The sequence below is a fragment of the Balaenoptera musculus genome, chromosome 15 (assembly GCF_009873245.2).
Source record: "Balaenoptera musculus isolate JJ_BM4_2016_0621 chromosome 15, mBalMus1.pri.v3, whole genome shotgun sequence".
NCBI lineage: Eukaryota > Metazoa > Chordata > Mammalia > Artiodactyla > Balaenopteridae > Balaenoptera > Balaenoptera musculus.
This window is the reverse complement of record NC_045799.1, coordinates 61,919,031-61,932,133: the sequence shown is the minus strand read 5'-3', so window position 1 is coordinate 61,932,133 and position 13,103 is coordinate 61,919,031. Positions and strand designations below refer to the sequence as shown.

Genomic DNA, 13,103 nt, shown 5'->3' with positions numbered 1-13,103 from the left:
GACAATATGAAGAGAAAAGCAGATAAATACACTTGAAGTGTATTTGAAGAGTAAGGGGAGACAAAAGAGAGCTTCTGTGATTGTTTATAACCCAATTCATACTATATAGAGATTCAAGGCAACAAGATTGTCTCTCAAAATTTTTACGGAGATGCAAGAAGAAAGAAAGGAAAATGAGTGTTTCAATTCTGCAAGAATTTTTTAAAATTTGTTTTGTTTATGTTTTGAATGGGAGGTAGATGTACACGTGGTACTAAAATCCAAAAGGAACAAAAGGATATGAACGAAAAAGACTCCCTCTGACCCCTGTAGCCATTCTTTGGAGGCAATCACTATTACTAGCTTGTGTAAGTGTCCCAGAGTTTTTAGAAGCACTTGCAGATCTTTGAGCGTATTAGTTTCCTGGGGCTGCTGTAACAAATGAGCACAAACTGGGTGGCTTAGAACAACAGAAATACATTCTCTCTCAGTCCTGGAGGCCAGAAGTTTGAAATCACTGTCGCGGGGCTGAAATCAAGGGCTTGCAGGGCTGCGCTCCCTCCAGAGGCTCACGGGGAGTGTCCCTTCCTTTCTTGTTCCAGCTGATGTTGCTTGCCAGCCATCCTTCCCTGTTTGGTGGCTCCATCACTCCAGTTTCAAGGCCAACATCTTCAAATCTCTCTCTCTGCTCTGTCTTCACATAGTCTTCTCTCTCTGTGTGGTCTCCCTCCAATTCTCTCATGTGGATACATGTGATTGAATTTAGGGCTCTCCTGGATGATTCAGGGTAATCGTGCCATCTCAAGATCCTTAATCACTTCTGCAAGGACTTTGTCACATAAGGTAACGTTCACAAATTCCAGGGATTAGGATGTGAATATCTTTTGGGGGGCTATTTTTCAGCCTACTACAACAGTAAAATGAATAGTATACTATACATACTTTTCTGGACCTTGCTTCTAATAGTGAAAAACTGGAATAACCTAAGGGTCAATTAATTCAGGACTGGTTCAATAAATTATAATACATCCATCAGATGCAAAAAGGTGTAACCACTAAGAAGAATGAAGTGGACCTGCTGACATGGAACCATATTCACTATAAAGTAGAAAAAAGCAATTTGGAGAGGTGCATATGAGCAAAGTGAAACTTTGGAGAGATACATGTCAAACTTAAAAGTGGCCTCCCCTGGGGAGTGGGACTTTTTTATGTTATACCTTTGTACTGTTGGAATTTTAAAATCAAACATGTTCTTTAATAATCCAGGTATTTTATAATAAATCCAGAAGAAAATGGACTTGCATTTAGTTTTTCTGGATGAATTATGTTGCAGAAGTAATAGAGGGTTGTTAAAGTTTAACCTTTTGAAAATTTGTTTCTCAGATAGCAGACCCTACACTAGCTGAAATGGGAAAAAACTTGAAGGAGGCCATGAAGATGCTAGAGGACAGTCAGAGGTGAGCCTGTGGAACAGAAGTGACCCCATTAAATGTGTTCAACCTGCTGTGAAACTGGCGGCACTTGTTTCCTTCTGTTAAAGACACCTCTTGGTTTCAGAACGTCACACTTAGCTTCAGCTGACTTTAAAACTGGTATTTGTCTTGGGTATAAGGTGCTTTGTAATGAAAGGATTTTGAAATTAAGGGGCAGGACTTAAAATTTTCAGTTCTGCCTATTAAGAGTTTCATTTATTTAATATATTGACTTGAATCTATAAATACTTCTTACTGTATATTCAGGTCATATACAGCATCAACTAACCAAGAAATGGGTTGAAGTATTATTATACTTTTAATATTATTTTCCTGAAACTAAACCCTACCCCAGCCTGGGGGCTGGGATGAGAAGGCGAGGTGTGTGTTTCAAATCTCACATCAGTTACTAAGAGGTTGTGAGCAACATTATCACATGTTCCTGCTCAAATGTTACAAGGTTAACAGTTTTTTATTTCCTTTAAATTAGAAGAACAGAGGAGGAAAATGGAAAGAAGCTCCTATCAGGGGATATTCCAGGGCCACTGCAAGGCAGGTAGGTGGCAATGAAGATAAGTACCTTTACTTACAGTGTACACTTTCTTTAAACCAAGATTTTACCATCACTGACTTACAATTTTAGTTTTAATAAGCACAAAGCAAATTGAGAGTTATATGCAGTGTAACATCAGAAAACTGAAATGCCATTGGTTGGTTGGTGATAACGCTAAACCTACTGTTTCTCCCCCTTTCCTGTTCAGAGTTTAACACAACCTCTTAACTCAAAAGTGATATGCAAACTCATAATTATAACTCAACTATCACACTTGGTTCATCCTTGAAACCAGTAATCTATTTGGTAGACTGAGCTTTATTGTGAGAGTTATTTTAACTTGATAAGATTTATCACTTTATTATATAGTAAATGAAAGGAAAACGTCAACTCTAATTTATTAGCAGAGTGGTTTATTTTTTGGCAACTAAAGCAAATCTGTCAAGTGTTTGTGACTTGAGCTAGCAGGGAAGAGGTCAGAAAAATAAGTAGTTATCCAACTAACATTTTCACAGGATGTTAGCACTCAATCTGGAGTTAAAGTCCCGGCCCAGTTTCCCTCAGACAAACTTATTATTTTTTTTATAACCAGGAAACTGTACGTAGGTAAATAGTACAACCCTCTTAAGTTGTCCTTTGACCTGAATATAAATATGTACAATAAGTATGTTGCAAAAGAATAGTATAGAGGAAGGATCCCAGTATGCCAATAAATGTCACATCTAACACACCCAGATACTGATTTTTTTTTTGGCTGCGTTGGGTCTTCATTGCTGCACATGGGCTTTCTCTAGTTGCAGTGAGCAGGGGCTACTCTTCGTTGCGGTGCGCAGGCTTCTCATTGCGGTGGCTTCTCTTGTTGCAGAGCATGGGCTCTAGGCGCACAGGCTTCAGTAGCTGTGGCTCACGGGCTCTAGAGCACAGCCTCAGTAGTTGTGGCGCACGGGCTTAGTTGCTCCGCGGCATGTGGGATCTTCCTGGACCAGGGCTCGAACCCGTGTCCTCTGCATTGGCAGGCGTATTCTGAACCACTGTGCCACCAGGGAAGCCTGAAAGAGAGAACTTTTTATTAGTCACATTCTCATTAATAGAGTGATAGTATTTTGACATCACATGTTTTACAAATCGCCTTGCCATTGCTTAGAACTTCACCTTTCACATTCTTCTCCTAAGTTTCCGCCTCCTCATGTGATGAGCGTTTAAAAACATATCTTGGATAGAAGTAAGTGTTTACACTCCAAGCGAATCTGCAGTTTCCCCAGCTTGGGGAAGAGGTAATAATAAATCATGCTGGCATTTCATGTTTAGCTCTGTTAGAACAAACAGACAAGACTCCCACGTGGAGGGAAGCTAGATACACCAGTGACATTGGAATATTCTTGCTGCTTTTGTGACCTTCCAACAGCTTATAAAGACTACTTCGGCCCTTATTACATGCTTATTAAATAGTCTCCAAGATTCAAATGAACAGGTAGAGAAATATTGCTAAAGCTGGTGAAATTTTTAAAAATCAAATTAATATTTAGGAAGAAGATTTAATCACAAGTAAGGTTATTTTCAGAATTCAGTTGATAATTTGAGGTTTGTTTAAAAAATGATGTATACTGTATCTCAAAACACATTATTTCTTTCGTAGCTGCTCAGTTAAAAAAGAAAACATGTCAAGCTAGTTTAGACGAGAGAAAATAGTGAGAGACTGGTGAGGGACGTGTGCAGTTTCCCCCTGTTTGTCAGCTGTTTTTCTGTTCCGCAGTGGACAAGACATGGTGAGCATCCTCCAGTTAGTTCAGAACCTGATGCACGGAGATGAAGACGAGGAGCCACAGAGTACCCGGTAATGGAGAACAGTTGGCAGCTTCTGTTTCAAAGTATATGTGTTCTTGATTTTGATAATGATTGCATTCTCACAAGTTTCTGCAGTAATAAGCTATATTTAATTCCTAGTTACATGTGATATTCAAATGATGTTCAGTTTCTTCAGAGAGACATTGACATATTTTAGATAATATATTTTGTAAAAGGAAGTCATTTACTAAAATCTTGTCGTTTTTATGGTCTTGTGTCTTAGGGAGGGGCTGGCACAGGGGCCGGAGAATAGCTGCTGTGTGCTTTTCTGTTTCTGATTGCTTCTGCTCCTGTGCTTCCGCCTCTGATTGCTGAGAAGTGCTGCAGCTGAATTCATTGGTGGCAGGCCATGTTGTCTGTGAATCATCTGTTTATTTTATTTCTGTTTATGCATCTATCAAGCAATTTATTTAGTTTCATTTTCTCTTTAATAGTTTTAAATTTAATTTTTTTGGAGTAAGTAATTCATTCTTCCAGTTCAAATTTCAAAATATAGAAAGGGTGTATATACAAAGGCAATTTTCCTTCTTACCTCTGCCTCCCTACCTTGTTCTCCTTCCTAGAGATAAGTTGCCAGTTTCTTGTGTATTTGTCAGAGATACTTCATGTGTATGTACACCCAAGCAAAATGTCTGTGCTCACCCCCTCCAGTACCTAAATACTATGCACGTTGTTCTGTGCCTTGCCTTTTTCATTTATGTCTTGGAGTTCCTGGCATAGCAGTATACAAGGAGCTTTCTCCTTTAAGAGCTGTTTAGTGTTACTCTGAATGGATGAGCCATATTTTATTTAACTAGTCTACTTTTCATGTTTTACTCTTACAAACATTCCTACAGCCAGTAGCTCTGTACATGTGTCATTTCTCATAGAAGAAGTGTTTCTGTAGATTAAAGTCCTAGAAGTGGGATTGCTGGGCCAGATAAGTTTGTGCATTTGTAAATTTGGCAGATATTGCCAAACTTCCCCTCGTGGAATTGTGCCAGTTCACATTCCCACCCATAATGTGTGAGAGTACGTCTTTCCCCACACCTTTGCCTGAAAGAGTATTAGCAGACTTAAGGATCGTTGCCAGTCTGATAGGTGAGAAATGATATTTCAGCATAGTTTTAGTTTGCATTTTTCTTATGAACCAGATTAAGTGTCTTTTTGTATGTTTTAAGACCCATTTATATTTCCTATTCTATGAACTGTCTCCTTTGCCCAGTATCCTGTCAATTTTTTTTTTCTTTTTACATTTATTCTTTATAAGGGAAATTAGTCCATCCACTTTAATAATATGTAAAACAATACCTAGTTCCCCTTGAATGTGCTGTATTGTTATAAATAGCTATTTAATGCAGGGAATTGATCTTCGTCTATTGATTCTTAAATTTTCTGCACATTTTATCTCAGCTCTACTCTCCATAGTTCTTCAACTGGTATTTAATTTAAAAAACTTTTTTGGAGAAAATTATTCAAAAACAGTTTGTGAATTTAGTTGGTATTCAATAAAACAGATATTTATCTCCTAGGACTTGAATTTAAAAAAAATAATTTTCCCCCAAACTATTAATACCTTATGCATTGAATTTTCTAAATGTATCTCAGTGTCTGCCTTCTAGGCCATTAAATGCATTTCAAGTCTGACAGAAATTTCTGTGGAATAATGTGTCTCTACGTTTTATTTATTTATGCTTTGACTAATACTTTTTTTTTAATCTAATAAATTTTGATTAACAGAATCCAGAATATTGGAGAACAAGGTCATATAGCTTTGTTGGGGCACAGTCTGGGAGCTTACATTTCAACTCTGGACAAAGAGAAGCTGAGAAAACTGACAACTAGGATACTTTCAGACACTACCTTATGGCTATGCAGAATTTTCAGGTAATAAGTTTTTAGTTTCTGGTAAAGACATTTAAGCGTTGGGTGTAGACTGTGAGAGATCTCTTTTCTGGAGCTATGCTACCTGGGTTCAGCTCTGCCTCTTCCCTTTCCTCTTGGAAGCGTTGCTTAACCACTCCATGCCTCAGTTTCCTTATCTATGAAATGGGGATAGCCTTAATATCTATTTGATGACATTGTTGTGAGGATTAAATGAACTAATGAATTAATATATGTAAAGAGCTGAGAACATGAGCACATACATGTTGGATAATGTCCACAGTTACTTGTTCTTAAGATTCCTAATTGGCACACGTTGATAGAAGGTACAGCAGTGAAATAGATTCAAGTATTTTTTTTTTTTAATTTTATTTATTTCTTTATTTATGGCTGTGTTGGGTCTTCATTTCTGTGCGAGGGCTTTCTCTAGTTGTGGCGAGCGGGGCCACTCCTCATCGCGGTGCGCGGGCCTCTCACTGTCGCGGCCTCTCCTGTTGCGGAGCACAGGCTCCAGACGCGCAGGCTCAGTAGTTGTGGCTCACGGGCCTAGTTGCTCCGCGGCATGTGGGATCCTCCCAGACCAGGGCTCGAACCCGTGTCCCCTGCATTGGCAGGCAGATTCTCAACCACTGTGCCACCAGGGAAGCCCCTCAAGTATTTTTAATCAAAGTATTAGCTGTGCTTTAGTAGAAAGGAAATGCTGTCATAAGGAAGATGAGTATGTGTTATGAAATTGAAATTTGCCTTATACTGTGATAATATTGGCATTATTAAGGAATTCTAGCAGATTAAGGAGTCAGTAGAAGAAATGGGACCAATGGTATTTTGTGTTTATTTATGCTATTACGTTTATGGAAAAGGAATGTTTACCTAACGTTGGAACATTTAACTTGGGAGACTTGTTTTCAGATGCTGGGAAAGAGCTTGACCTGGCGAGAGTATGAGTTTGCCTAACTGTATGGCAAAGGAGAAATTTTCTTCTGTTCTAATAAAAATCTAGCACCTGTAACTGAAAATCTCTCTGTCCTTCTTTTTGGAGATTGAGAAGAATAAAATGTCCCAGGCAGATATTAGTGAAAGCAAAAGTTAGCCTGACTAGCATTTTTGACAGTTTTACTTAACTTTGGATGTTTTAGGGCTGAAACTACTAAGAACCATGCCTGCATTATCCAGTGCTGGCTTTCCTGTAAAGTAAGCCAGTCCATGATCTTCAGCCTTTTTATATCTGAGGGATTCCTATTCTCTACTGGTTTTCATAGTTTCTGCTCTTTCTGGAGCTGGGTGTGGATGAGGGGTCATTGCCGCTGTTCTTTATAACCTCCAGCTGCAGTGAGGTGTCAGCCCTCTGAGATGAGGGTGATTCCTATCTCCTTTCACTGATCTGGGTAATAGTTTCCGGGTTGAGAAAAGAATTACTTCCATGGTTATAAGACTGGGATATAAAATCAGAGATAAGAACATACTGACATATGGGTGTCTCTTAACAGGTATGAAAATGGCTGTGCTTATTTCCACGAAGAAGAAAGAGAAGGACTTGCAAAGATCTGTAGGCTTGCCATTCATTCCCGTTATGAAGACTTTGTGGTGGATGGGTTCAATGTGTTATATAACAAGACGCCTGTTATATATCTAAGTGCTGCTGCTAGGCCTGGCCTGGGCCAGTACCTCTGTAATCAGGTAATGTGGCATAAGGTGGATATTTTAAAGAAACGATGTTTTGTTCTGTCCTGGAAGTTTTTCTTTAGCTGCTGTTTTTTTCAAGTGAAAAGAAAGGTGATTTTCTTATATGCTTGTTTTGTCATTATTATGTATAAATGTGTATTAATAAATTTAGATATATATATATATGTATTTTTTTTTAGTTGCCCAAAGGCAACCACAGTCAACATTTTACTTTATTTCTTTTCAGACTTGGCTTAATCAGAGTGTATGTGTGTTTTTACATAGCTATATCTGGCTTTTTTCACTTACTGTTATAACAGGTTCATAACATGTTTTACCAATTCTCCAAAGTAAAGTAGGTTTTTAATGTCTTCATAATATTCCTTCAAGTGAGTGTATAGTATTTTAACTGTTTCCCTTTTGGGCAATTAGAGTGTTTGCATTCTTTTGCTTTTTATGACCATTTTGAGGAAGTGCTGTTTGTATAATGCTGTTATGGACATCTTTTTGCATGAAGCTTTTCTATACTTTGTGGGTTTTTTTTTAAATTAATTAATTAATTTATTTATGGCTGTGTTGGGTCTTCGTTTCTGTGCTAGGGCTTTCTCTAGTTGTGGCAAGCGGGGGCCACTCTTCATCGCGGTGCGCGGGCCTCTCACTATCGCGACCTCTCTTGTTGCAAAGCACAGGCTCCAGACGCGCAGGCTCAGTAATTGTGGCTCACGGGCCCAGTTGCTCCACGGCATGTGGGATCTTCCCAGACCAGGGCTCGAACCCGTGTCCCCTGCATTAGCAGGCAGATTCTTAACCACTGCGCCACCAGGGAAGCCCGAAGCTTTTCTATACTTTGGGTTGTATTCCTCAGATGGATTTTCAGAGCCAGTCTAGAATTATTAGATCAAAGAGCATTACCATTTTTTAAAGTTCATGGTAGCCTGATTACGGGGCTACCTTCAGTCAAGAACTTGTTAAGCCTCTTGGCCAAGAATGTTTTAAAGCAAAACCCATAGGATTGGAGGGGTTGTCTTTTGTAAGATGGAGGAGTCCAGGGAGATACATAGGGGAAACTCAGGGCTTAAGTTGATTCTGAGCTGTGGTCATTGGTGGCAAGAAATTATGTCCTCTTCTTGAGGGAGTACAAAATAAGGAGTTTTACAATATCTCTGTAGAAACATGAAACAAATTACTTATTGAGTATCTACTATAGGCCAGGCTCTTATGGACCCAAAGCTGTCTTGGAACAGCAGTCCAGTCTGCAAAAGATGTGTGAGAGTGTTCTGTTAAGTGGGAAAGGTAGATGGCAGAAGAGTCATGTTCATGTTTTAAAAAGTGTGTACATGCTTATATGCATATGTTTTTTATACCTAGAAAAATATATTTATATAAATGTATATATTTTTGCCTAGCAATTATCTGCAAGGTTCTATACTAACCTGTTAACAGTAGCAGATTGGTGGTTTATGGGGGGGTATTTTCACTTTTAATTTCTGTAATTTTTTATTGTGTGTTTTACTTGGCTTTCACTTTCATAATTTAAAAGAAAAATTCTTTAAGGGGAAAAAGTGTGAATAAAGTGCTCATTAAATTTTTGGTCTTTAAATGCTTCCAAGTCTTAGTTATACAGAGCAATATGCTGCAAATGTTAAAAAAATTCCTAAAACATAAACTCCTTAAGGATTTGGAAGCTAAAAATGAGGAATATAAAATTTATTTGACAATTACTGTCTCCATAATGCTGACTTCATTTCTCTCAAGATATGTACATCTGCTAGTCCATATCTATTGCTTTTTAGGAATGGGTGGACCCTTAAATAAGATATTGTACTTTGAATGCCTTTAGCCGGTGTTATTTACCACTAATCCTTGGAGGAAGGATTCTAAATTATCCCCCCAAATGCTCATATTAAGAGTTCCTAAGGAGAGAGAATGTTTAAAAAGAATAATTGTGACTTAGAGCCACAATCTTTTGGGGACATAAGGGAATGGTGACAAAGATCTTTCTTGTTAAATTGCATGTTTCTTCCTGCAGCTTGGCTTGCCCTTCCCCTGCTTGTGTCGTGTGCCCTGTAACACTATGTTTGGATCCCAGCATCAGATGGTGAGTTCTTTAGGTTTATAAAATAATAAAGAATTGTGTTTTGAAACCGTACCTTCCTTTAAACTGCAGTTCTGTTTGCTGGCCTCCAGATAATTATTAGCTTATTCATGGATTGCTTAGATCTTCCCATTGCATAATACATGCCGCCAGGTTTGAATGTCCAGGAAGGCTGGCTGGCATAAAGGTGAGGAGTACCTGGCTCTTAAGGAATCTTGTAATCACTGTATCACCTGTTTTACGTAGAAACATGGAGTCCAGTTAAGCCTCAGAAATTCCTTCTAAAGCTCATTCTTTCAAATGGTTATCACTGTTGCCTGGATTTATGAATGGGCAGATTTTGATTATTGTAATCCTTGGCATTGGATTCTGCTTATTTTTAGACATGCAAGTGATATGCCTTTCCATACTGAAGTCAGAAGCAAAAGGGATAGGTTTTAGGGTTCTGCATTTCTTTTTCAAGGTAGTTAGATTTTCTGGTTCAGATACATCAATGAGTAATATCGAAGATACATGTTTGGTTGTTTTTTGGGAGGGGGGGTTGAGAGAACATTTTTTTTTTATTGTAGATGTTTAAAACTAGAGAAATGTTGGTTCTGTATATGCAGTTTCTAACTTTAATCTCATTTAACTGATTTTTCTAGTTAGTCTTCAAGGAAAACGATTTTATTTTCACAACTGTGATCGGAGAAAAAAGGAAAATTGTCAAGAGAAGAATTGCTTTGATAAATTTTGAGAGTCATCTGCTTCTTTTAGAAGTTATAATTTTTCAGTGTATACGCTTTTATGCTGGTTGTCTCATGTTTTTGTGGTTTGTCTTTCAATCCCAGGACGTTGCCTTCCTGGAGAAACTGATTAAAGATGACATAGAACGAGGAAAACTGCCCCTGTTGCTTGTTGCAAATGCTGGTAGGTATCATGAACCTGAATCTTCCATTTTGGACATACAAGAAAGAGGCTAGGTAGTTAGCCTAAAAGAGATCAAGTCTTATGAATGTTTGTGTGCCACATGTTTAAGGAAGTCAGTATCAGCACTGTGGTGAGAATTACAATACTAAAGTTTTAGCTCATTAGATTCCCTTAATTGTTGGTTTGTTTTGGGAGTTCTTGTTTGTGTGTATATACTTTTTCATTTAGGTTGTGCTTCTCTATTCCTTCATGTGCTTCCTTTCTAAATTGAATTTTTTTTTTTTTTTTGGCTGTGTTGGGTCTTCGTTGCTGCACTTGGGTTTTTCTCTAGTTGCAGCGAACAGGGGCTATTCTTCGTTGCATGCATGGGCTTCTCATTGCGGTGGCTTCTCTTGTTGCAGAGCCCGGGCTCTAGGCGCACGGGCTTCAGTAGTTGTAGCACGTGGGTTCAGTAGTTGTGGCTCGCGGGCTCTAGAGCGCAGGCTCGGTAGTTGTGGCACACGGGCTTAGTTGCTCCGCGGCATATGGGATCTTCCTGGCCCAGGGCTCGAACCCGTGTTCCCTGCATTGGCAGGTGGATTCTTAACCACTGTGCCACCAGGGAAGCCCTAAATTAAATTTTTAAATGTCACATTTAAATGTCCACCTTTGAGACAGCAGGTCAACTACCACTTTCTGCTGTGCTTACCAGATTGTATTCAGCATTGTACTTGAAGCTCTGGACAGTGGAGTAAGGCAAGAAAAATAATTAAATGACATACAGATTGGAAAGGAAGAATAAACTGTCTTTATTTGCAGATGGCATGATTGTATAGGTAGAAAGTCCTAAGGAAACCACAAAGAACAGCCATTGGAACTAATAAGCAGATCTATCAAGGTTGCAATGAACAACTGAAATTGAAATTTAAATGCCATTCATAATAGCATCAAGAAAAAAACCTTTATGGATAAATTTAACAAAATAATGCAAGATATGTACACTGAAAACTACAGAATGTTGCTGAGAGAAATTCAAGAAGACCCAAATAAATGGAACAATATGCCATGTGCATGGGTTGAAAGACGCAATATTATTAAGTCAAATCTCCCCAAATTAATCTATAGATTCAATTCAGTCCTTATCAAAATCTCAGCAGACTTCCAATTTCTTATAGAAATTGATGAGCTGATTCTAAAATTTATATGGACATAAAAGGATCTAAGAAGAGCCAAAATAATTGTGAAAAAGAACAACACTGGAAGACTTATCCTATCTGACTTTTAGACTTACTGTACAGCTACAAATAAGAGAGTGTGAGATTAACTGAAGAGAACAGACTCACTCATAGAAATATGGTCACTTGGTTTTTTTTACAAAGATGCCAAGATAATTTAAGAGAAAAAGGATAGTCTTTTCCACCAGTGGTCTTGAATCAATTGGATATCTATATGGAAAAAAATTGAATCTCAACCCTTACCTCATTCTGTATGCAGATGTTAATTATAAATAGTTCATAGGTCTAAACATAAGTGCCAAAGCAATAAAGCTTCTAGGAGAAAATATAGAAGATCTTTATGACCTTGGCTTAGGACAGAGATTTCTTAGGACACAAAAGGCAGAACCATAAATTGGACTTTATCAAAAATTAAAAGCTTTTGGGCTTCCCTGGTGGCACAGTGGTTGAGAGTCTGCCTGCCAGTGCGGGAGACACGGGTTTGAGCCCTGGTCCGGGAAGATCCCACATGCTGCGGAGCAACTAAGCCCATGTGCCACAACTACTGAGCCCACGTGCCGCAACTACTGAAGCCCATGCGCCTAGAGCCCGTGCTCCAAAACAAGAGAAGCCACTGCAATGAGAAGCCCATGCACTGCAACAAAGAGTAGCTCCACTTGCCACAACTAGAGAAAGCCCGTGTGCAGCAATGAAGACCCAATGTAGCCAAAATAAATAAATTAAAAAAAAAAAATTAAAAGCTTTTGCTGTCCAGGGAACTATATTCAGTATCTTGTAATAACCTGTAATGGAAAAGAATCTGAAAAAGAATAACTTTGCTGTATACCTGAAACTAACACAACATTGTAAATCAACTATACTTCAATTAAGAAAAGAAAAAGAAGCTTTTGCTATCCAAAAGACTCTCTTAAGAAAGTGGAAAGGCAAATAACAGACTGGGAGAAAATATTTGCAAAACATTTTTCTGACAAAAGACTATATCCAAAATATATAAGGAAGTTTTACAATTCAATATTACGGAGGTAAACAGTACAGTTTTTAAAGTGAACAAGAGATTTGAGTAGACACTTTGCCAAAGAAAATATATGAACGTATAAGCACTTGAAAAGATGCTTAGAGAAATGCAAAATAAAACCACAGTGAGCTACTACTATATATCTGTTAGAATGGAGAACATAAAAAAATACAATGCCAAACACTGGTGAGGATGCAGAGTAACTGGAACTATCCCTTCAGTTAGGGATGCAATATTCCTAACTGAAAACAACCCAGATGCCCTTCCCTTGATGAATGGATAAACAAATTGTAGTATAAACATATCATGGGATACTAAGCAATAAATGGAAATAACTACTGATCACGCATGTCAACACAGATGAATTTCAGAAGCATTCTAAGTGCCAAAATCCAAACATGAAAGAAGTTACATAGTGTATGATCCATTTATATGAGATTCTAGAAGGATAAAACTACAGTGACAGAAAACAGATCACAGTTGTCTGGGGCCAGTG

At 38.2% G+C, this 13,103-nt stretch overlaps 1 protein-coding gene across 1 annotated transcript in view; it reads left to right on the top strand.

The window, feature by feature from the left end:
* Positions 1-773: 773 nt before the first annotated feature.
* The window catches only part of PDXDC1 (pyridoxal dependent decarboxylase domain containing 1), a 36,622-nt gene continuing 24,292 nt past the window's right edge, over positions 774-13,103 (top strand). The window contains 8 exon segments of the mRNA XM_036827646.1: positions 774-822; positions 1,363-1,436; positions 1,942-2,007; positions 3,758-3,838; positions 5,569-5,715; positions 7,200-7,389; positions 9,404-9,472; positions 10,300-10,378. Coding sequence (XP_036683541.1) covers positions 1,387-1,436; positions 1,942-2,007; positions 3,758-3,838; positions 5,569-5,715; positions 7,200-7,389; positions 9,404-9,472; positions 10,300-10,378 — 682 coding nt within the window. The 5' untranslated portion in view covers positions 774-822; positions 1,363-1,386.